This window comes from Symsagittifera roscoffensis, chromosome 7, assembly GCF_963678635.1.
Source record: "Symsagittifera roscoffensis chromosome 7, txSymRosc1.1, whole genome shotgun sequence".
Lineage (NCBI taxonomy): Eukaryota > Metazoa > Xenacoelomorpha > Acoela > Convolutidae > Symsagittifera > Symsagittifera roscoffensis.
The window spans coordinates 51,083,839-51,110,151 of NC_087068.1; the positions used below are offsets into that span (position 1 = coordinate 51,083,839).

A 26,313-nucleotide genomic window follows, 5' to 3' on the forward strand; every position below is an offset into this window, starting at 1 on the left:
TATTGAGAGGCTCCGTAAACGCGGCTCCGTAAAACAGTTACTCGTTCGCTCACTCATTATCTCTTTCGGCTAGATATTGTGAAAACACCAAATAACAGCTAAAATGGCGCAGTGGATTAGGGACTTAACCGGTTTCATACACAAAAAAAGCTAATCATACAATTCCAATAGAAAAAACCTTTTGTACAATTTCATACACAGAGTGTATGGAAAAAATGTGTATCATACAATTTTCCAAAATTGTTTGATAAATAGTTCTTACGTTGCAGCAAAAAAATCCTTGCCGCAAACTATAAGATAAACTTCAAAATGCCAAAAAAATCAGGCTACGATTTTCGACCAGTAAAATTTTTGAGTAAATTTTTTCTTGTCATCCACAAAATTTTGAGGACTCTGTTCATACTTCTGAGTTATCTATAAAATAAATTCTCATAGTTATTGCTCAAATGCCGAATATCTTTGAGCTTTTTGCCTCCAACAAGATTTCTTGAGTTAGAAAATCCCTGGTTTTTGTGTTTTTGGAGAAAACACATCATTATTAAACAAAACTTGAAAATTGACAATTTATTGATTTATGGAAAATGCTAAAATGCTTGTCATATAGTTTTCGTTCATGAAACAATGCTTATCTGAGAGTTTTCTTACAATTTTTTTGTACCTATTTGCACTTTTGGTCAACCCGGGTACAGCTGATTCAAATTGTGGGTATCAATTTTGATGCGCTTGAAATAGATCCAATAATCTTTTGATGTTCTTAAAAATAATTCAACAAGATTTCAAAAAATTACCAAAATTTTCTTCGAACAAATCTCTTGCCCCCAATACTTGACTTTTGGGGTCAAATTTTTAATTTTTTTTGAACAGAACTTTTGTTAGCAATTTTAAATCGTGTTGAATCATTTTTAATAGCAACAAAAGGAGCATGTTGGATTTTTTTTCTGGGAATTCCGAACATAGATCGCGCAAAAGCTTCAACCGCTTCGAATTTACACGAATGCTTCAAAAGTTTTGAATTTAAAGTATCATTCCAAATTTACAATTTATATATTCGAAAACAATTCAAATTGTACAATAAAAAACTACCCATAAAAGGCAGGTTGCCTTATCGGCCCATAAAATACAATAGTTTCGGTTCAAATAAATACACAAATATAAATCATATTTCATTGCATATGCATAAGTCTCAGTTTGAAGTCAATTTCTAGCCATATAAAAGAATATATTTGATTTAAGTGTTGTTCTAGATTTCTCTAGAACTCGGATTATTGTCTAGATCACTCTAGATTTTTCTATACATTTGGAATATTCTAGATTCTTCTAGACTTTTCTAGAACAAGGTAGATTGAGATTATTCTAGAACTAAGTATTGCTGGCTTTCCGATGTCGGAACAGGTTTCTCGTTCAGCGCTCGTACAGCGTCGTCTATGAAAGATTGGCCATGGCTTCGAGAGTCGCTCATAAAAGCGAGCAAACTACAACCTAGCAAAAATATCTGCAAAATGCCAGCTACCAAAAACGGAAGCCAGTATGCCTGGTCGAATAGAGTCCCCCCTATAACACCAGCCAGCCCGTAAAACAAAGTGCACGTCCACTGTTCTAGAGCTACAAGTCGTGCTATGACCGAACCATCGTCGGTTGCTTCTCGGATAACCGAGTACACGGACGAATGCATACAAGTTTTGCCGACGTTCCAGAAAGTGAGCATGAAAAAGCCGAGAAGCGCGTTCGGCATGAAAGGGTACAGGGCGATGAAAACGCCGAGGAGTCCCATAGCTAGAAGAAACTGTTTGCGAGGGTTGACGAAACTTGAAATGAAAGGGTAGATTACGACCGCAATCAGAGGGCAGATCATACTTCGGGTGAAGGCGTCGCTTTTGGCACTGAGCCAGATGTCCTTCAGAACCAGCATGGCCATTGAGTTCGTCACCCCCTCGGTGAAGCCGGAAGCGGAGAAGGAGAAGAGAGTGGCCCAGATGAACATCGGCAGGTGTCTGACAGCTTCTCGAAACGGAACCTTTTCCTCCGTCGTCTCAGTTGTCAAAAGTCGCTCAGAGCTTACCTATAATTTAACAGATAATGATTATGATCTTTAGAAACTGGTAGTTTTTTGTAAGGTGGTGAAGTTATCGAATTAGTATTTCACACACCACACAACATTGCAAAGCTGCCATTGACCTTTTGTGCCGCAGGTCAACTCCTGCGGCACAAAAATTTTGGAGGAGCTCGAAAAATCAGTTTTGCGAATAAAGTAGAAAAAAGTAGAAATCTTCCACATCTTAACAACGACCAAGCGCTTTGATCACTTGCCTCTGTTATAACTAGTTTAAAATACCTTTTCGACGTTGAAAGTGATAGCCATAGCGAGGAGCAGCAACACGACGGTGAACACACAGAGGAAGGACCAGCCGAGGTAGGTGTACATGAATGCGAATATGAGGGTGGTCGCGTAGGACAGTTGTCTGCACATGGAATACGCATTCGCATTCACTGAAGTCTCCGCCTCCGTCTTCACCGGCACTATCACTGTGATCGGCTGGATACTAGTCGCGATTCCTGGAACAAAGTTAGGTATAGGTGTTCTTAAGATCCAAAGGTCACACAGCAGCAGTGAACAGGTCATCCATAACACAAATAGTTCATTTAAAAACGTCTTTATATAACTATAATAGTTCATTATGCAACAATAATTATATTAAATAATTATATCATAAAATTTGAATAACTCTCAGACATATTAGTCGCCAGTCCTGAAATCACATCAGCCATACCTAGTTTTTTGTTACACAATTTTCCTCATCTTTTTTCACCAACTCTACACCACAAACGTAAACTTACCCAGCTTCAATTCGCCGCCCCCACCCCTCTAAACTTTTAAAAATAAACGTGTTAAAAATCTTTCATACAGCAGTTTTCAAAGCATGTCTCGTCAATCTGAACAGCTTTTTTGCGTTTCCTGAATTTAAAGTAATATATGCAAACTTTTGTCTGTACTGATTTTACCCAATCAAATTTCAAATTCAAGGTCATAGTTACTTACCTATGCATGTGAATGCAATGATGAGGACTGTGGTCTCTACATGGCCTGTGTCGATGGCGAATATTCCGAGGAAGCAGCCGATTACTCCGACGGACATCAGCAGCACATGCACATGTCTCCTCCTCTGCGGGAACACAGACAGAATGGTGGCACCTGAAATGGGAACAAAATAGCCAGCCAGACAGAGGCGGGGTCTTTTCTGTTTTCGACCCAAAGTGTGAATATCTGACTTGTTTGACTTAGACGAAATACTGTTTGTAACATTCTTTCATTGCTAGAACAAACGCTTCTTCTCATAGATATTCTCTCCTCTCTTTTTCTTTAGAGGTCAAGGTCATCAATCACACCCAAATATCATTTTTTTTTATATATAGCAAATTGGATATAATCACAATGCATCTTGAGTCTGAATCTTCAATAACTTGTGCAAGGAAATCTGAAGCCTAATTTCAAACATATTATAGATCATGCAACGTTTTGGTAATTTTGGGCTGCATAACTGAAAAAAAAACCAACGAGGTTTTTCGTTATACGGTCCAACGTTCATCTTTTTGGTATCCATTGCGGCAAATTGGATCATAACCAATGATTCTTGAATCTCATTGGATGAAATAAAATAATTACGAAACAAAATCTGAAGCCCAAAACTCAAACGTATTAGCCAGGGGCAGATCTAAGATTTTCTCGAGGTGGATGTTTTTTTAAAGACAGGCTAAAAAAGGCATGTATAGACACTTTTCGGAAAAGTTTGACCAATGAATTGTCTTCTCTTTGGCGTGCGCTCCCCTTAAAAATCCTGTATTCCTGAGAAGGAAGTGTCCAGCCCAGCCCTGATGTTACCTCATTCAACGTTTTGGTAATTTTGGACCGCATTACACAAAAGACCACGGAGGCCAAACCCGGAGGTTAATAATTTAAGGTTGAGCTAGAGTTCAATTGATCACAACACAAGTCCATTTAGCTATGCCTATCTCGGTAAATCAAGCAAAATTAGAGTCAATCTGTTCTCAAAGACTTGACGTCTGTTAAAAAAGATGCGCATAGACAAAAAAAAATAAGTTTCTTTTTGTGCTATTGTCTGCATGAAATACTTGGGAAAGTGCACCGAAGCAGAAACGAAAAACCAAAATTTTCCAATAAACCTTGTGTAACAAGCTCTACAAAAACTTCGATAGTTGCATTGTTGTTCACATGTTTAAAAGCAAATATTTTTTAAACCGAAAACCGAGTAACCGAGTAGTTTTCTTTCAAAACATTTAAATTTGTGGTTTGTGAAAAATCTAAGACTGTAATTTAATTAAAATTGAATTCAAATTGTGATCCTGTATTTTTCCTTATTGCAATTTTTTAATTGTGATCAAGTGTAAGGGTCAAACAGTCTGATAGTTTTTTCAAATTTATATCAGGCTAACTAATTGAAGAAAACATCTCTATCTAGACCCTAAAAATTTGCGGAATAAAAAAAATTATTTGCTACATATATATTTTCGGTTGGTTTTGTTGAGATGCGAGGACAACCCACAGTTTAGTAAAAACATTAGAGCCCCCATAGTTTGATTTTGCTGAAGGGGACTATCATGCGAGACCTTTTTTCAAAATCAGATCAAACTCTGAAAAATAAAGTTGTGTTTTGCTACACACTTCGTATAAATGGCTCGAACTTATAAGAAACCTTGTTGAAAATTTTGAAGACTATATCTAATAATAACTTCGCACACAAAATATTTCATAATTGTTCATGGGTCGTATTATTTTTTTATGAGCTTCAATTATTTAAAAGCCTTTTTTAATGCTCATTATATAATTTTACACTCGTAATACAATTTTTGATAATCACTTTGACAGCGCAAAATTTAAATTTTTTTCAAAAACTTACATTTTCAATTTAGAGGGTAGTCGAAATCTGCAATGAGTATAAGAGGATATGTTGTCCGATAGTATCAAACGATGTTTATTTTTTGTTGTTGTGATCTATTCCGTTGAAAATTTTGATTGCGATTTTTTAAACCTTTCACCTTGAGAACTTGCGTTTCTCATCGCTTTTTTGAGCGAGTAACACAGAATGTTCCGACCATAGTCTTGAAAAAACAAAACAACTTTTTTCAAATTAATGTCGTTTTTTGGCATGCGATGAAATAAGCTGAACAAAAAATTAGAGATTATGCATATTCAACAGTCATTGTAAAATAAGCAAATTAAAAAACATTTTTTATATTAAAATGACTAGAAAAACGAAAAAAAAAATCTAAAATTTTAAAAGTTTTTATAATTTGTTTTTGGTTTTTTGAACTTTGGAAGTGAAACTTGAATACTACAATTAAACGGACACGAAAACACATCGTACGTCGCAGAAAAAATGGGGGGGGGGGGTGAAAAAGCTGGCGAGTTTTTGTCTCGTTTCTATTGCAGTTTTTGTACACAGAAGATGAATCGGATCGTGTTTGAACGGTTCAACTTTAAATTTTGAAAAATGATCACGAAAAAATATTTCAAAAGGTGTTTGTTGTTTTGAAGTATCCCAAAAAAATCACCAAAAATTATCGCCAATAAAAGGTTGTAAATTGCTTTATTGACGGGGGGGGGGGGGGGTAAAATTGTTTTGGGAGAAAATTTTGAGGGGTACAGCATTCAAAAAGTCGCTATATACATATGGAAATGGAATTGACAGACAGTATTATAGGACTAAAATAAGGCTGCTTGTTTTTCATGTCTTATTCAAACTTCATTGACTATTTTATGGAGTGGCTTTACAACATCAAGTGTATAACTTTACATCACCATTGTTTGATTATAAAAGGGCACTAGCTGTGTTATATATTCAAATTAATCACATTACAAATCTGTTTGCAGCGCCCGCCTTTTCCCGCTTCCCCATCTTTGAGGGAAAAATCAATCCCAATTTTGCGCCTTAACCATTTAATGTAATGCTTTGTGATGTGACTAGCTTTATGACCTTTTTAACATAATTCGGCTTCTGTTCCTCCAGCCAACTTACACACAGTTTTGATTTGGTGGTAAGCCGCATAGAATTTGTTATGAAGTTCAAGTTATAAGGTGGCTTAACTATGATGAATGGCAATATCCCTTTAAATCAACAAAATTTCCCCGGCTAAGTACAAAAGAAAGGCAAACAACGTCTTTGATCAAATGTTTACCCCGCTCCTTTTTCTTTGAACGTGATTGACAAAAGCGTTGTGAAAAATTAAAAAAATAACCGAAACACATGATCAGATTCGAAACAAGACTGCTTTGATCAGTACATAGCCTTGAATAGTTTGACCGGATCTACTTAACAATAACCCCCCCCCCCCCCCCCCTATCAAAAGCGGGTACTCGTTAAGTAGATTAAGATAGTCGCATTATTTTCGACCAATCAGAATGCAGCAAAAGTCGAATGTTCAAAAAATGCTCTGCTGCTAATTTACTGTTTTTATTTATTGGGGTGGCAATTCTTCAGTAGATACAAAAGGGGGGGGGGGGAATTGTTAAATATTTGAATTTGAATTTTTTTGTCGACCTGAAAATTTTGTCGACTTGACAATTTTGTCCACCTTCTTCTAGGTCGATCAAATAGATTTTCCGAGCTCTCCCAAAGTACTAAAAGGACCGTGATTTAACCAAGTTTTCTGCGCCGCAGGCAAAATTTTGAAAAAAAGAGGCCAAAAAGCGTTTTTAGGCACTTTTTGGAAATTTTTGACCAAACAAATGCGGTTTTTCGACGCGCGCTCCCCCTCAAAGTTGGTAAATACTGGCGCCAAAGGCTTCTTTAGAAAAATTTTGGCGTCCGCCAGCCAAAAATGGATATTTCCAAAAAAGTTCAGAGGGGGGATCCTTTGGATCGGCACGGGGGTCGAATCTCTAAGGGAAAGAGCGTCCGTCTCCCCCTAAATCCGCCCCTTCACTAATTAGCTTGTCTCTGTATAGTTTGGTATAATTTTTGAGCCGGATTAATGCGCCGGATTAATTTGTTAATTTTTTTAGGGGCGGGGTTGGGTACAGATGAAATGGGTGTTGAGATGCCGCTCGATCGTTGAAAAAATGTTGGTGTTCAACAGGGGTGGATCTAGAATCCAGGCGAGAGGGGGTTTCGTCATTCATTATTCTTTGACTGACTGACCGACCTTTAAGTTAGTTACTGACACCTTTAAATAAAAATAATGTTTTTTGAGAGTTCAAAAAAAATCAATTTGATCAGCCCAAAATTGCTTTCCCGAATTCTCTCTAAACACACTCCTAAAACTCTACTTTGTAAACTTTTCTCTGAATGAATTTGGGCATTTTGCAAAAAGTTTTGACCAAAAAAACGAGGTAGTCTTAATTATTCCGCCCAAAATCAATTTCAGCAACTTCAATGAAAACTCGAACAGTTGGTGTGCTGCTCGATTCTGATTGGTCCTTTTCGGCCAATCAAATTGAAGCAGCACGCTACACTAAGTCATTAATGTTTAAGCGGATACAAAAACAAGCCGAAATGACCAAAAAAAAACAAGTTTTGTCAAATAATCAAATCAATTTCAAATCACTTATAGAACTTTGCCAGGATAGTAAAAGTTCCGTTGATTGGCTCCAGCAGAATAAAAAAATTTTGTGTAACCCTCAGATTTGTTCGAGGGGACACAAAATGAAAATACAGCTTTCAGAGAAAGATTATAGATCGCGATGTCGAAAAAATGGTTGTAATGAGGCCCATGGTGTGAAAAAAAAATCATTTTTGTGGAAAAAACTAACAAGCCGTTTGATGATCTAATTTTTTTTGATCTATGCCTGGATTTATGAACTCTCAAATGTGAAACTTTGCGAAAAAAAACTCGAAACAAGTGGAAAATCATCCGTCGATTAGAGTTCTTACAAGCGAGAAATTTGTGAGATGGCTCTTTTAGAGCAACCAACGATTGTTGGGAGGAGGGGATAAAAAATTTCGAAATTGATGAAAATTTGTTTTTGCGTCAAAAAAGTAATATTGTCCGGTCTTACCTCGAACAATGGGTTTTTGGGGGTTATCGTCGAGATACTGAGGAAAATTTTTTTTATGCTGTTCCTGATCGCAGCGCTTCAACCCTTGTCACTATTGTTCGTCAATCAATACGCCATCGCACGCTTATTAGCTCAGACGAATGGAAAGCTTATAGAGGTATCATTAATAAACGGTATCACCCTGAAACGGTGAATCATAGCCAAAATTTTGTAGAACAATTTTTTTCTGCCACACGAACTCTATCGAATTGAAACGGCGAAATGCAAAAATGAGAAATGAGCGGCAGCGCGGGACCGCCAAATCACAAATGGAATCGTATCTATACGAATTTATGTGGAGAGACAGACAAAATGTGAATAGTCGCAATCAATTTGCCCAAATCATCAAAGAAATTCCCAATTTTTTCTCCGGCATCATAAACTTTTTTTATTTTCTTTGTGAGACTCTTGTAATAATACGTTGAAGCTGAATATTTTGTTTAATTTGAAATTTTTGTTTGTTGTCTTCATTTTTGCCGCGCACTAGCACTCAAATTTTTTCAATCGTGGCGGCATTGAAGCCTTCAGAAAAATGGCTTAAAAATTTTTTGATCTGTCGGTCAAAGATGGATGTCGAAAATCATTTTGTGAAATTTTTGAAAGCTCCTTGAGAAAAAACTAGCTCCGCGCATGTTGAATACCAATAATTATTCAAATCAACATCGCGTAATCTTGATCTCTAAATCATTTTGTTCTTGGACATGCCTATTTTCAGGAATAGCTTTGCTCTATTATTTTCGACAATATATGTGTTTCTAATAACTCGAAAAAAAAACTTGTGCACTTGTTTTTAAGATTTGCTGAAAATCTGGACGAAAAACTGGGAACAAGTGGGTCATTCCCTAATGCAGATTTAATTTTCAGCACCATTCATCACGCAGATTAGTCCAGATTAAATTAGACCAGATTGATTGAACGAAACAGGCGACTTTCATTCCGATAATCGGCCCTTTTCTTTTTTTAACTGTCTACGTCACACGTGCTGTCAAAATCAGGGCAGAAAGCAGACGCATCTAAGAGCAGAATAGACAATGAGCCACCGTATTATGTATATCAGTCGGTTTTGTAATGTAGAAATCGCGCAGTGAGATCAGCAAAGAGCAAAAACTAGATATAGTTTTTTCGATTTTGTATTTGCATGTTGTACGTTATTTATCGACAAGTAATCATAATTTTAAACAACTTTTGCCTCAACGCTTTGGAAAGTTTTTTTTCTAAAAATTAGTTTGTTCAGATTGAATGAAATTTCGTTTTACATTATTAAATCTTTTGTATAAGCTAGTTTTACGCGCTTAAGTAGTAATTTCTACTAAGATTTCGCGAAATGGACTCTTTTCAGAGACCAAGTTCTACCGATGTTAATGAGAAACTGCAATCAAAAATGTGTTATCACCTATTTTTAAAACAGGAACCAATTTTTCTATATCAATGTTCGGCCTTTAAGTTCATCTGCTAAATGGTCCTAGACCATATCGACCTTAGACAATGTTTAAGGATTACGGAAAAGACTGAGGAAGCTAGCAGGGAACGATGGAATTAAAGGGGGCAGATTTGCGTACCAATCCGCCCTCTTTGGATTTTAATCTCGCGCCAATTGCTGCACATTCACAGAAGAAAAATCAAATCGCAAAACAAATATGCACCGCATAAATTCTGACATTTTACGAAAAGCTCCTTTGGGAGGTCTGAAAGGGATTGAAAAGTCAGTCTTCAAATGAAGACAGAGGGAAATTAATTAGCAGCTTTGGACTTGTAATCATTTTTTGGAAAGTTTTTTTTTGTGCGAGAGATGGGCAATTTGTAATTAAGATGTGAATATGATAATTAAATTAGATGAATTGTTTGCATCTGTTCACTTTTATGTTACTTTTGTTTAGCACATGCAAAAAAATAGAAAAAAAAGGATAGAAAAAATTATTAGAGAAAACTAGTTCAGAAATTGTATAATCTAAAGTAAAATGTCAAAATCTTAACAAACTGAATGTTAATTGGCTTTTTCTATAAAGTTTTTCGAGTTTACATTTCATTTCAGTCGTATCTGGATAATTATTCTTGAAGTTTTTGTTATTACTGAAGAAGAAATGGGGCGTTCAAGATTTACACAGAAAAAAGTTCCAAAAACGAAGAAGTGTTGAAGAAACACCAACAAACGTTGATGCAAATAACAACTATATCGATGCTATTTTCTTTTTTACCTGCTCTTTTGTTTACGCTGCTTTTAGTTTTTTTAAGCCCTGGTAAGACTAAAGTTTTGAGAGTCATTTTGACACTCATGAGCTTCGGCTTCCTTGTACTGAGCCAAAGTAATTCACTGAGCGACAGTGCTGATATATATTAGATAGAGAGGCTCGAAAAGTTAAAGTGATCAGCACTTACCAAAAATTAAGAGAGGAAAAACTAGATTGTAAGTCATTTTTTAATCTGAACTGTATCTTAAAAATTGCAAGTGAAAATTGGAAAATCGCTTCTCGTTTCAAATTTCAAAGAAAGAAATGACTGAATACTTGAGCTCGGTAGTGCTTTTTTTTCTCTTGGCAAATATAATTTTGGCTTCTTATTTAAACGTTTTTGAAGCATCTTTTAAAAAAAATCATTTGAAAAATATGATGTTCTGAGCTTCAAATTAAACAGATATTGCACCTGCGACACTTTTTTGTTAAGTTATGGGGGTTTGAATACTGCCAATTTGGTATTTCTAAGCGGTAAAATAAATCATTCCAACCATTATCCTGTCTTTAAAACTTTCAGTGAATCTTTTTCGAGACTTATCTGATAACAATTTTTATAAAAAGAACTAAAACTGTATTGGCATTGAACAGGATATTTGTAACGTTCACCTGGCCTAAATTTGGTAAACTCAAAGGAACTTGGAAGCAAGATTTTTTTGCCTACTCCTTCATCAGTTACTTTTAAACCCGCTTACTTCTTTTTATCAATAACAAAACAAAGCTTTTTGGGGAAGAATAAAAATCAAATTTATAAAAATACTTAACGCACAAAAGCGGCAAGTGATCAGACAGTCGTCAAATTTTCAGATCGAAATCAATTTTTCCGTAAGATAACAGTGAAATTTTATTGCTAACCTACCAGCTAAGTTATGGATATTTAGTGCACTTGTGGTCTACAACAAAGTACACAGCTGTTTATTTTCTGTCTAATCGATTATAGGTCAAGTTAGAGGTCAACGGTAGCTGCCGTTTTATGCAAAATTCACTAAATTCACCAAAATTCACTAAAATTACCAGATTGAGTTGTCGTTTTGTGTGAATGAGTGTGGGTATATATAATTAACTATTTTTGAAAGACTTTTTCTATACCATCTGAAAAAAAAAACTTAAAACGTTATTTTAACTGAATTCGATTCTTATTAATATTTATTATCAATGCCATTTGAAAGCTTCTTATCAAGGCGCCACCTCATTTGCGTCAAACAAAATTGATTGTTTTTGTACACTTTCAATATTAAAAATGATAAATTCAGAAATTAAACGAGGATAGCCGGTAATTATGCAAGTAGCACAGAATGTTCCGACCAGTCTTAAAAAATTACAACAAATTTTTTTTCCAATTAGTGTCGTTTTTTTCGGCTTGTTGTGATTAAAAAAATTGAGCAAAAAGTAGAGCTTAGACACTTTCGTTAGTCATTTTAAAATATGCAACTTTGAAAACAATTTTTAAAAACAAATAACAAGATAAACAAAATTATATCAAAAAAAAAATTAAATTTTTTTTTAATTTATAAAAAAAAATTTCCCGAGTTTTTGAAGTTTTTGATTCCTAAGTTGAAGCTAAAAATTCCAAAACCTAACGTCATTTGAGTGAAGCTAAATTTTCAAGGCTTAAACTAAGCATAAATAAGCTAATGTAAGCCTGCTCACTTGTTCGAAATTAGACGAAAAATTGAATATGTCAAACCGCTTTTTCTCGACACCGGGAATTATTTGTATCAATTTTTTTTGATGTCGCTCTAATCACGACTGAAAGGGCTTTAATAAGATATATAACTCGACCTAGTCCGATTACTATTTGTGGTAGCTGATTTTGCGTCGAAAACAAAAAACGCCTGCTCGCTTGTTTTGTTCGCTCGAATTAAGACAAAAAAAATCAAAAATTTCAAACAAATGTTGGATTGTTTATTTAAGTCATTAAAATAAACGTATGAGACCAAAATGACTGCGAATTGAAAATTCAATTTGATTCAGATAATTATTTTATAGGCAAGTTGAATTATTGAAGTAAATTCAAAAAAGTTTTTTTTAATCTAAACAATACAGGTGAGTGTTTTCGGCTTTTCCAAGTGTTCGGTTATAGAATTTAGTCTAAAGGCAATACATTTTACAGAATGATACAACAATATTCTAGCAATTGCTGTATCAGTGCAAGTTTTTAACTTTTTACTGCCTTTAAAGTGACTGCCTTTTTTGTTGACAGCTTCAAGTATTTTTGACAAAAAATAGAAAAAATGAGTTTTTGTATTTTTTTGATAAATATCATCTCAAAACGCGCATCGTGAAGTTCAAAGAATTGCATAGACTATGCTATCAGTTTCGATGACACAAACGTCCAAAGATTTTTTTAATTTCCAAACACACCTAAAAAAATTGTGAAATTATCATTCGACGTTTTTCTGAATAATGCTTGAAAGGGCTTAAGTACAAAGGATAAATCATCGCTGAACGCAATTTTTCGGGAAAAAATTGCGTTAGAAAAAGAGTTTTGTGGCCATTTCTAGGAAAATAATTACTCAATTTTTTACCGATTCTTCCCACGTTTTCTTTACCTTGCGCGAGTTTTACTTGCTTTATAAACAATCCCGCGCTTGTCATGATTATGACCGCCTTGTCATGGTTTTGTGCCCTTAAGAAAAAAGCATTTCATTCAACTTGAAGCTGAAAAAGTAGCTTTTAATCCTACGTAACTAAGTTGTCAAAAATGAGCGTATTCAACTTTATTAAACAAAAAGGCTCGAAGGTCATCTCTAAAAAGATCTCAATCAACTTCTAAAAGTCAGTCCTTCATTTTTATTCTGTCAGTTGACCTTGGGGCAATCATAAAGCAAGCGCGGTTGGCGTAATGACGAGGTTCGCAGGGTGGGTTTGGGGTATGAGAGAGTTAAAGTTGTGCAAAATGAAAATATGAACGAGTATGTTACAGAAAAGTACTAGACAGTCGATGTTTATTTGGAAATCGGGGTTCATAGGGGGTGGGGGCAAGTCAATAGAAACATAGAAATCGGGGTACTTTTGGCATTGAGGATTGTGGGGGGGGGGGGGGGGGCATGTTATAATAGAAGACGGGCAAACTGGAGGCAGGTCTCTTTGGCAATCAAGACAACAATGCCAGATCCCTGGGGCATTTGCAGTGGCTTTTAATTCATTACCAGTTCCTTCCTCAATCCTCATCCCAACTGCAGGCTGGGTAAACAAGCCTCATCTCCGTACCAACTACCCTAATGTTGTTACCAGCCAAAAAAAAAACTTATAAAAATTAGCTCAATTTTTTCATAAAAATCTCCCATTCGATTTGCAAAAAAACATAAAAAATGGATTCCAATTTTCCCCTGAGAACAACTAATTCATGTGTTTGTCAATAAGAAAAAATCAGAATTTTTATTTGAATTGAATTTCAGTTGAACTTATTTTCAATTTAGATAATCTTTCAATTTGACTTCATTTTTGCAAAAATAACGTAATTTGCACAAACTGCTAAAAGGCCTAAAAACGGATTCGGCTAATCGGGAACTTTTGTAAATGATACTGTCTTTTTTGTTCTCACACATGCAGTTGACCCGTTTCCGTTGTGTTTTAATTCGACTTCCTTTTTAGCCTTTTAGCAAATTTGTCTGAATTCTCAATTGCAGCGAGGGAGGGAGGGAGGCGTGAGAGGGAAAGAGAGAGGGCTAGTTGACCCAAGGGAGGCTTGACCTATCCCCCCGGAAATAAGGCCGAGAATTGCATTATTATCGCTTCATTAGTGAATTGGTGTTTGGCGATATACTCACTCCTTATTTGTACCACTTAAGCGCCGCTGCCCGTGAAATATGAAGATGTGCTTGCATTTAATAATAACTTTTTTTGTATTTTTAAAAACCTTAAATGAGTTTTACTGACCAATTAATACATATTTGCAGAAGGCTTTATTTTCTCATTTTTCAAACAATTGTTTTTTCCAAAAACAATGCTTAGGACAAGAAAAATTACATCAACTAAAACAGGATGTTAAGTTTTGTAATTTAAACGAGCTCACAATTTTGAGCAGACTAAATCAACTTTCAGCTAATGAGCTTCTTCTTCTTGAGTGCCTAGCAAATCGACACTCATGCCAATAAGACTGTCCCCAGAAAGTTGAATTTTTTTTTGTACAATCAGCAGAAATCAGGGGAACAACATCAGGGTCGAACAATTAAACCCTTTACCCCCCTCCCCTCACCTATCAAAAAGGGTGGGCAATTGTTAAGTAGTTTAAATTAGTCGAATTTTTGACCAATAGGAATGCAGTAAAATTTAAATTTTAAGAAGAAAATGCTAATTGAAGCTTTTACTTATAGGGGTGGCAATTTTTTTGTAGATACTAGAGGAGGGGGGGGGGGGGGTTGGGCAATAGTTAAGTAGATCCCAAAGTCATCAGAATTTTCAAAATATTTCTATCCAGCATTACAAAGTTAAGCAAAAAATCGACTACAAAAATTGTTGCAACTTTTTGATCTTTTCATTGAAGATAAGTGTTATTGGCACAGCAAAACAAATGTCAAAAAATCACGAACTATATGACATTTGCTCCTTCTAAAAAATTAATTTTTCTTACAGAATTAGACAACATTTTCCCTTTTAGTTTGCCTAGACTCAAGGCAAAAACTTGTCACGTGCTAATAATTATCTCTCACGCGTTGAATATGATTTCAATTTACGGTGACAGCATTTTCATTGGGTTAAAAAAAATTACAATGAAGCTTCTTGTTCACCAGATTTGGTCTAAAAACACGAGCCTGCATAGTCCGGATTTTTTTTTGAAATTCGGAGCGAAAACCATTCATGAACACAAGCTTAATTAAAAACTTTTGGCTTTATCTCAAATGCTTCCAACGCAGAATCAACCGAAAAATGTTAGTAAAGGCGTGCCTCAAATGAGAAAGTTTTTGAACCAAGTGAACATGTCCCCCAAATTTTTTTCTAAGGATGCTGTGTTAACTTGGTTCTGAATTAAAAAGATTATGCCAATCAGAACCGAGATTTTCAAATGCAGCGCTAAGTTGCTACGGTGAAAAAAAACGCTGAGATGGAGGGCTTTAACTTGATTTATTTGGGGAAGGGGTCTCTTCTTGCTCCGACTTTCGAAGAAAGTGATGGAATATTTGAGCTCGGATCGTTTTTTTCTCCAAACTTATTTCGATTTTTTAGCTAGGATGTTTTTGACAAAAATTTGTTATAAAAGTCAATTGGTAATGGTTCTTCTGAGCAAAATATCAAGAGAATATTTCATCTGTAAACAATTTTTTTAAACTTATGGGGGTTAAACACTACCACTATGGCCAGTTTTGAATAAGGAACGCGCGATATGTTTCGTGCTATTAACGAGTAAGCGGAGACTTAAACATCGTAGGAATCGTACCAAATTAAGTTTAGGCATACTATATGGTCTATTTAATGCTTTGCTAATTGCGAACTGTTGCGTTCAGACAATTCAACCGAAAATATACAGAAAATTCAGGCAATATGACAAAATAGAGTTTCTTCTCACAGTGTTTATTAGTGACTGCTTCAGTTGCCTCAACGTATTGCGAGCTTACCAACAGAGGTTTAGACTCTGTACGAATTTAAAAAATTTTTAGACTCTAAAACTAAGAGCCACTTATCGCCACAAAAAACCGGGTTGGCGACTACAAACCGAGATTCAAATCCGCTTCTTCTTTCGAAACTAGCGCTTTTCAAAACTGGAAACTGGCCAAACTGTCTGCGACTGAATTTTCTGTGTTTTTTCGGCTGAATTTTCTGAATTTCAAATTGTCTGAGTTAGCTTTGGCCGAAGTGTCTGTGCGCCATGTATCTCTTTTTACTTAACATAGCGTGTGGGATGTTGATTCTCAAAAAATGTCTCAGTTATTTCAATTTTTTTAAAAAATATTTGTATTTTCTGAAAGTTTTATCACTACTTCGCAGCAAACACTACTCAATAGAGCTTACACGGCGAACAAATTATTTAGGTTTTCTCCATGGTACGTTCAATTTTGTTATAATTTGGTGTCTAAATTTTCCACGGAAAAAACTAAAACATGCGTTTTTAGTGAAGTTGTTTTTACAAAAGTTGATGATGCCGAAGCGATTGTTTTTGGATTTTATTGATGAATTAACATCTAATAGCTTGATTAGTTTTGATGTTAAATATATTGAATAAAATAAAAAGCAAAGATGACTCAGAAATCGTTGACCTCCATTGATTGTTAGATTTGGTCTAATCAGAAGAATTACAGATCTTTGGTCCCCTCTTAATGCCATTTAGACTTAATGATAACTCTGCTTCCGATTAGTTTGAATATAGATAGAGACTAAAATAGAAGGTTATTGGATTCAAGTTTAATTGTTGCTTTGATATTGAAATAATTTTGAGATGAATGAACAAAATAAAAAAAACATGATACCAGTCTATGAAGAAATGGTTTTGCAAAAAACGGAAAGGGGGTTTGAGTTTTCTAAAACAACTTTTTTGTAGGCGTTTTTATGTTTCTGATTTTTGAAAACCATGAAAAACGAACTATGAAAACCTCCGTCGTTTTGTTGGAGTTTGGACCAATGCTAATTTCTCCTTCGTAATTCGTTAATTGGCCAACAATGCGCCAAAAAATATTCAAGCCTTTAAATTTTCCAAAATTTTTTTCCCAATGTCGAGAAAAACCGGAAGTTTTGATTTTTCGTCTACTTTCCAGTAGGTAACGCGATTGAGTTCTGTTTGTTAAAAGAAAAATTAGTTTTTTTTCTAGACTTTTAGGCTCACAGAAATTCATTTGACTTTGAAAAAAAAACACTATTTTTAGAGGTTTCATCCAGCTTTTTTTTCGCAATGAAGAATTTCCTATAAAATTAAATAAAAAAATTTTTGCACAAAAAGAAGAAAAAATTAATAAAAAATTTTCTTTTCTTTTTTGTTTGTTATTCATTTAAAGTTAAATTGCTGTTGATCTTGCTTTCTACGCGTTTGTATAGTTCTCGGATCAACTCACGCACTAAAAACGACACTAATTTGAAGAATTTAAAAAATAAAGAAACCTTTTTTTAAGTTTTCTAATGAAAATGATTGGCCGGTTGTCCTTGTTTTTTGCATTCTTAGTTGTTTGCTTCAGATGAAATTTTAATTTTGGCACATGGGGTCTTTTTGAAATGAAAAGTCACCCTGTAGTAAAAAGGGAACTTTGAGTAGCAAGCATAGTTCGCACTTCAATTTCTGGTCTGAAATTACCTTCATTTGACCCAATTTAATTTGTTCACAATTGTCTTTTTATCAAAATTTTGTCAACTCCGCGCGTTTTTTTGAACGTTTTCCATCTGAACTGTTATTTTTGCAATATTCAGGGACTCTCGTTTTTGATTTTTTCTCATGATTGCTATAAACATTTTGTATTGATTTGTCTGTAAAATTAATAAAAAACGTTTGAGCTACAACAAACCGAAAATCATTTGCTTTTATATATAGCTGCTTACTTGTGAAGTGCTTTGTTCCTTTTGTTAATAAAAATTTGATTTGAAACTGATTGTCGTTTGTCGCAAGAGACAACGTAATTGCCTTCAGATCACACATGGCGGCGTAAAAATTACCGCGATCTTTTTACTAATGATTTTTCTTACGCAAAGGACTTAAACTGAAAATATATTGGATAATTTGTCGATATATGAATCGGGAGCGGATTTAGTGGATTAAGGGGGAGGAGCTGCTTGCGTATTTGATTAGTTAGCGTGAATATGTATCTGGAGCAGGGGCGGTTTTAAGTGGGGGAAAGCCCCCCTCAGGGATTCGACACCCTGTAGATCCAAACGCCCCCTTTGTACTGTTTTGAAATATCAATTTTTGGCTTACTGATCCTAAATTTTCCAAAACAGCCAAAAAACGCCTCTTTTTGGTCTGTTTTTACAAAAATTTATCTTCGGTGGAGAAAAATTGGTCAAAACGGGGTCTTTATAGAGATTTGAGAGCTCAAAAAATCAATTTGGTCGTGTAAACAGAAGTCGACAAAAGTTCCATTTTGTTCAAACCTAGATCCGCGCCTGATCTGGAGTTTCACATTTTATTTAGGGATTTACGAGAGTATTAAAGATTTAGTTTTTTTTCGGAATTTCACAATTATTTTTGACATTGTCATAATGTCGATCTATTTTTTCAGCATCCATCTTTGGCACGTTTTTGTCCAATTTTGACAAAAAAAACTTAGTCGCCAGCGGAAAGTTTTGGGAAAGTTTTTTTTCCAAATCCTACTGCAAAGTTAGTACTCTGGTTTTGGTGCCACTCAGAAATCAGCTAATAATTCAAAGGCATTTTAACTGGACATGTCACTTTGGCTAAACTGCATGAAATCTATTTCCTACTTCCGAAGAAACAATGGAATACTCGAGCCTGCTGCGGTTAATTTTAGAGAAAATTTCGACAATCCAAACAACTGTTTTTGATGCAAATTTTGATGTCATTATAGAAGCTTGATTACAATGAATACAAAAAAACTATATGTTATTGTTCCGACTTTCGATACGAAAGTAACGGAATACTTGTGCTCGGGGTGGGTGTTTTTTTTCTTCAGACAAATTTCGACTTTTTAACTAGCCATTTTTGACGGATTTTTTTATATCATTCAAAAAGTATTGCTGTCCTGAGCTTAAATTTGAAAAGATATTTCACTTGTGATCATTTTTCGTAAAATTATGGGGGTTTAAAGATTGGCATTTTGGCCAATTTGGGACAATGAACGCATAAGCGCAGATTTAATCCGTCTTAGAAATCGTTCCAAATTGGTTGAAGGAAACTTATTTGCCATAATTGTTTTGTTAGTAGAAGCAAAATTTATCACTTTGCACTTTATTTGGAGTTTGGGGGATGGATGATTTTAACAAAAAATCTCAAACTTTTCTTACAAAATTTTTTTCATTTTATTTTATTTTTTCTTACATTTAATTTTTTCATGTTATTACTGCTTCATAGACCTTAAAAGGCAGTCGGAACATTCAGGGCTTCACCCTGATACGAGCAGTCTTGTTTCATTTAGTAACTGGATTTGGAGTCCAATGAATGCAAAAAATGGACCATAAGCTTGAGAGCGTCACCAAGCGTTATACGCTCAAATTATATCTATTTCAAAAAATACAAAAAGTAACTGAAGTTAAATTTTCAGTGTAGAATACGAAGCAGGTCTCAGATAGGCGTTTAAGGACATCACAAGCTATAGTTAATAGTTAAAAGGAAAACAATTTTCCTAAAACTTTTATTTGATCCTATTCTGAACAATTGATGACAAAGCTTTTTTCGATCAATTCTACTGTACTGCATTTTGCAATTAAGTTTTCAATATAGGAAAAAAGATGTTTCCGAGTTTCAATATTTAATTTAAGCAACAATTTCCTATAATAACGTTTTCCTGTTATATAACTGAAACAGTACTGATTTTCCTGTTATATTACAGTGTTTGATCGCGATGCCAAAAAATGAATTTCAACTTTGCTCATATGATATTTTCTTAACATGGTTTGCATCATACGTGATTTTCTCAATTTATGGTAAAAAATTTTTTGAACTTCATTGATTACAGTCGTATGCTACTTTTGAAAACTTACGGAGTCCCACGGGGAACATAATTTTAATATAAGCTGTGCATATCACCCATAATTAACAGCTTAGAAAATCCAGAGCAGAAAAAAGTATATGGTATATGTTACTTAGTTTTTAATCAACTGCCCCAAATTTCATTTGTTTTGTTCAAGTGTTTTGCAGCAAACTTCTCTTTGCAATGTTTTTTCAAAATCAAGACGAAATCGATTGCAAGAAGAAAATTAAGCCAAGATGGCCGGTTGCTGTACACTTAGAGCAATGAGTTCCGACCATCACGCATAATGAAACCACACTTGACCCTTTGAACCTTTTTGAGCTGATAAAACGAGTAACAAAAACTGTTTTGGACTGAGATCCTTCGCGGAGTTGCAGCAACAAAGAAAAAAGCTTGACAAACCTAATTAATTGATTTCGATTTTGTTGCAAAATTTTAACTTTATTTGATTTCTGGAAGGAGTACAGAAAGTTCAAAACACAGTATTCCAATTACCAAACTTCTTAAAAATTAAAAAAAAAACTGAATGTTTTTTGAATTTTTTTTCTCCAAATTTTGTGAAATTTACACCAGTTTGTTCCGCAGCTGGAGTAGCTTTGAAATGTGTTCAACGTGGCCTAGTTTGCTGAAATTGAGATTAAAATCAAAACAGTCAGTTGCAGCGCTCTCAGAAAAATTTCTCTAGTGATGTGTCAGCGAAGAGGTAATTCAAGTCAAAAGAATTTCCAAATATGACTAGCTGGGTTTAAAGGTTGCTGACTGATTTGAATAATGCAGTACTAAGCAAAAGTCTATCACTTTGTACTTTTTGTAGATTTTTTTTCAAATTTCGCTTAATTTTTTTTCATAATTTTTTTTTCATAATATTTTAGCTAACAAATTTAAAAACTGACCAAAACTTCAAGCCTCCGCTCTGATACGAGCAGTCCCATTTTTCTGATTTTTTAATAAAGGGTTGCTTGGGGCGTTTTTTTATTCAGACGAAATGGCACTTTCTGATTAAGTTAATTTTAGTTCCTGCGAATCGCAGAGGAGCTATCAGTAGGCCCTAACAGTCCTGTCGAGGATAGTCCATTTGTATTATCTCCCCACATTCCAGACAGTGTTATTTTGCTGAGCGAAGCTGTTTTTTTTTGGCGACTCAAGGCCGTTTTTTTGCGTCTAGAACTTTTACGTGGTACCACTATTGCAGCCAAATTTGGTCAGGTTGTGGTAGACCTGAAGCTATCATTGCCATGGCATGGGATCGAATACACGATCTGACGATTTCAAAGTGACGATTTCAAATTTTCGACGGAATTGTTTTTTTTTTACTATCTGAAGAAACAATTCGAAGTCTTCTTGTTTTTGGATAAATAAATGATTTTGACTAAGTGTAACTATGCATTAACGTTATTTAAAAACAAAAAAGGAAATTCCAAGGAAATTTTTTCCAGGAATTGCAGCAACAGAAAAACAACTTTTGTAATTTGAAAATATATTTCATTGATTTTGATTTTGTTTCGAGTTTTTTTAAGTTTCAGATGATTTCTAGAAGAAACCCCGAAAGCTCAAACACTGTATTCCAAAAAAAAACTTCTTGAAAATTTTTTTTTGCTAGTTTTCAGTTGTTTGTTTCGCAGCTGGAGTATCTATGAATTTTATTAGGAGTTCACAGTAGCCTAGTTTGCTGAAAATAAGACAAAAAAATGCTATATGGTATTACCACGAGGCACAAAGATACTAGCCAGGAGTAGGAAACTACTTCGTGTATTTTTTTTTTCAAATTATAACAAAAATAACAAATTATTCATAATTTCGAAGAAATTGTTTGAGTGGAAGGTATTTCATAGCGTAAGATCAATAAGAGACAAGCTCGATATCAAAAGGGTAAATGGTAACTGGATCCAGCTCCAGTTAGAAGATGAAGTACCAAAGGGTTATTTAATGTTGAAGTACAGTGCTGATTTAAATTATCCGGACAAAACAAACAAATTTGAAATTTTAAACGAGTTTTCCTCAAATTGGGTTAAAATTAGACAAAAATTGAATAATCCAAAAATTTCTTAGAATTTCACCAGAATTAATTAGTTGTGCTGTGTAAGAGGCTTCTTTTGATATAAGTGCCTCATCAATTAACTTGGTTGTTTTGGAGTAATTCTTGATTGACTAAAAAAAAACAAAATTACATTCTTTTGGGGTAAAATTTTTGTTTAGAATTTCGGAAAAAAATCCACCACGCATTAATTCTGGTAAAATTCTAAGAAAATGTTTAATCTCTTCACATTTTATTTTATCTTAACCTAATGTGCACTGTACAAGTCGCAGTCATAGCTACAATTTGGAACGTTCGTTTTTAAATATATCAGAGGCACTGTACGGGTTTTAACAGCCCATCTTGCAGTAGTCCTTGTAACAAGAACAACAAGAAAAATAACTAATTCCAGTGATCTACTAAACAACCCCCCTTACAGAAATGGGTGGGGGACATGAAAGATTGATAAATAGGTTAATTCAATTAGTTTCGACAAATCAAAAATGAGCTCAAGTCAAATTTTCTTTTAAAAATTCCGGTGACTTTTTACAGTCTTTAGTTAGAGGGTAAGAGTCTTTAGTCGATACCAGCGAGGAAGGAGGGAGGGGATTGTTAAGTGAGTTCAATTCCGGGGGTTGTTGATACCATAGGCGGGGGGGGGGGGGGTGAAGTTGTTAAGAGGATTAAATTGCTGTGATGACTCACCAATGAGACATCCGACCTCGCTGAGTCCGATTGAGACCCCGATGAGACTGCTGTCGTCTGTCTCCCAGGGCAGAGTGACCATCCACCCCTGCAGGATGGTGAGAGCGATCAGAGTCAACACACAGATGAAGCCAGTGTGTCTGGTGAAGTTGTTCGTCTGGTTCTGAACCGATCTGACCAGAGTTTCCAGATAGAGTGCCATATTTCTGCCAGTAAGTGAGAGGTGAAAGTCAGAAATTCAGTGAAAATGATTTAAAAGTTTAGGAATAAATTAGTTATAATTTCACGTTTGAATAGAAATTAAGAATAAATAGAAGTTTCAACTTGCAACTTGGACCTAAATATAAGGAATAAGTCAGCGATTCAAAAAAATATTAATAATTTTTTTGGCATAAATCAGTTATAGTTGCAGATATTTTATAGGAAACAAAATTATTTGCTATTTTGGAAGTAAATAATGATTAAAATTCAAACCAGCTCATAAGAAAATGAACGTTAAAGATTTTGTTTTGCCATAGTAAAAAAACTGTTGCTCAGCAATCAACAGTCACAAAATGTTCGAGACGGATATTGTTAATAATGGTAGAACGATAATGCAGATCAAATTATACCAAAAACACCGAACATTAAATGAGTCACTTAATAAAAAAGTGTTTTTCTTCCTGTTTTTAAAGTAGACTTTTACCTGCGAAAAAACACTTGATAATTGAATTAGAGCAAAAAACAAAAACTGATTTTTTACTTTGTAGTCCCATTAAATGTCGACCAGAATCTATTTATACACCCAATCGAGACTGAAATTGTGGGTTGTTCAACTCTGCGTTAAAATTTAATTAAATTATAAGTTATTTACGGGAAGATTATAATTAGACCGTTTGGAGGTAGAGGAAAAACGAATTTAAGAAGGGATTAAGCCGCACCGGTAAAAATTAGATGCTCAAATTGGTATGTTACTTCTGCTTCGTCCAGTGAATTTATCCGGCTTTTTCTGGCTTTTCAAATATCTTTTTAAATGACGGCTAGCTCAGTCAAAATGGAGCTAAAATGTAAGTCGAAAAATCAGAGGCCTGCTGTTTCTTTTAAAACTAATCTCGTGAAATATAAAATGGAGATTTCTCTCTCTTTTTCTCTTATTGTCGCATTTTTGGCCTTTTTGATAGGGCTTCAGAGAAAATCAATCAGCACGCAGCAATCACCGGTTATATCCAATTGTAATGAGGAGGTAGAAACACAAGTTATAACTGCTTTCCTAACTAGCACTAACTAGCACTAACCAGAAAAGCCCCAGAATTTAAAAGGGTAAACGTGCATTCGTCATCATTATCACTGGTGAAAAGATTTTTAAAGCTTAGGGCTGATTGCCATTATAGAAAAAACATTCAAGCGGCTAAACCGGTTGTTAAAGAGAAATAAGGCAGGAAAAGCAAGATACAGTTAGAACACTGGGGGGGGGGGGGGGGTTGAAAGAGAAATTGATGCAGGGTTCTAAGGTTCTTTTCTGGTTGGGGTAGAAATTGATGGGTAAAGGATTGGGTGTTCTGCTATTCTGTTCGACTAAGGGAGGGAATTATAGAAGAGTCAAGATATAAGATGTCAGAATTAGGAGTGGAAAATCATCATACTGAAAAAAAAGTAAGATATAAAATGGCATTGTACTAAAGGACGCGTTTCTCCAAGGCAAAAAACAGAAAAGCAGCGTTTTTTATAATTTGATCTTTTCTTTCTGGTGTTTTCATTTTTTTGCTAATTTATCTTTTCTGGTTTACCCTTTTTGAGACGAGACGGGTTCAACGTAAAATTCACTCATTCAAGCTCCTATTTTTTCAAGCGTGATCTGAAATAAAAAGCACTGGTAATTTTATCTGCTGTGTGACTTATGATGATTTGGTATTTCAAAAGCCCTAACAATACTTTGAATGCAACTTAATTAGAAAAAAAACAACGTACCCAACCTATACAACTTCTTTCCATAAATGCTACATATATTACGCCGAATTCATTTTAAAGTTCTTCCCTTAATGAAGGGTTGTGATTTTATAAGTTATCCTTGTCCAACGATCAGCGAGTATCGTTTAGAAAGAAGTATCGAATTTTCTAAAATAATGATTTTATTCAAGATTTCGTTTTGCCAATAATTCTTAGGCTTTACTTTTTAGTATTAAATAGAAATACTCAAATAACTCAGAATATAGAATGATATAAGGGTCGTTTGATTTTAATTTGATTTTTTTTTGTGATTTGAAAGGAAGGAACTAAGACGCAGTTTGTGGTTTTTCTCTCGACGGAAAACTTATTGGGGAGCCGAACTAATTTTACAATAAAGAATTTTAAGTCATAAATTCAAAAGTTTTTTTAATACCTGTTTTAAATGGCATTTTCTTGAAAAAAAAATTAGCAAAAAACTTAGAATTTAATTTGATTTTTGTTCAATTTTCTGATATTTCCCCCTAATTTTTGAGGCTTCATAATAAAATCATGGTGGCTAGAACCTTCTTTACGACTTGTTCAGCAACCGGCAATACTTGTTTGAATTAATTGAGGCTACAATTTTTAATAATTATTGTGGAATGCAGTGAAGTCATTTTCAAAATAGCCCGTTTTTCTGGTTGTTGTAAAAAAGTTTACAATTAATTTAAAATAATTTCAAATTTTATACAAAATTTCGCTTAAGAGTGAAAGGTTGAACCAAAAAAAATTAAAGTATACACAATGTCAGATGTTTTTTACATGCCAAAAGAACATTCAGCTCACCATAGAAAAAAATTCATTATTTTTTTTTACTTGTGATAGACTTAAATTTTTTCATTTCTTTGAAATCACGTTCACATTGAAAAAATGAAATGCGACCATTTTCAACCAAAGTAAGTTTTCTACAAGATCTTGTTACATAAATTTTGTGATAACAAAAATTTTGCCGGAAGAAAATAACTTAATCCTTCTTCTATATATTTGCATTTTCTCCAAAAATGAAAAATTTATAAGCCATAAAAAATTTGCTCAGACCACTCTCAAAAATTACACGAAACCAGGCTACAACGTGAGCAGTAGCTCCTATCAGCTCTTTTAGATTGATTCAAAATTATCAATATTTGACAAAGCTGAAATTGATAAACTAAAATTTTGTTCTAATGTTCGTTTACAATTGGTTGTGATTTAAAAAGTTTCTATTTTGCGCAAAGCATCTGGCGGTTTTCAACAGAAAACCAGTTACAACAAAAAGTTTGGCAATGAACAACAATCAAACGGCTCGAAGTCCATTTAAGCAAAAAACGCATATAAATGCAAAAAGCGTATGCTCTTTCAACAACTAGCACAAATCATGTTTTTTGAAATCAAAAACGTTTTATTTGTTATATTTCAACCGAACAGAAAAAAAAATAAACAGTTACACAGGTGTTCTTCCTAGTTTCTTTAAAGTCAAACACTGAATTTTTTCTGTTTTCTGGCATATTTAGAAGCTTTTTTTTTCGCAAAATTTGTCATATTTTGCTTAAACAACAATCAAGGAAAAAGCAGACTTGTCTGATCTTGATAGTAAACCTGATTGTGCATTAAGTGAGAAAAAAAATAAAACAAAAAACTAGTGGAACAAATAAAAAGGACGTTATATGGCGGGCTAGGGAAAAATTGAACGCAATTAAGCATGAAAATTAGACATTAGCAGTAAACAGTTTGCTTACGGACTACCAAGCTTGAATTTTCTTTTTTTTTCTCTCAATAAGTTTCACTGCCTAGATTGGACCCATC

General features: G+C 34.4%; 1 protein-coding gene across 1 annotated transcript; it reads right to left on the reverse strand.

The window, feature by feature from the left end:
• Window positions 1-950: 950 nt before the first annotated feature.
• Window positions 951-23,995, reverse strand: LOC134851101 (uncharacterized). The gene is made up of 4 exons (XM_063867031.1): window positions 22,567-23,995; window positions 3,038-3,190; window positions 2,333-2,553; window positions 951-2,059 (listed from the first exon to the last, which is right to left on the reverse strand). The coding sequence occupies exons 1-4, from the start codon at window positions 22,766-22,768 to the stop codon at window positions 1,349-1,351; spliced, it is 1,287 nt and encodes a 428-aa protein (XP_063723101.1). The 5' UTR covers window positions 22,769-23,995; the 3' UTR covers window positions 951-1,348.
• Between the last annotated feature and the right edge of the window lie 2,318 nt (window positions 23,996-26,313).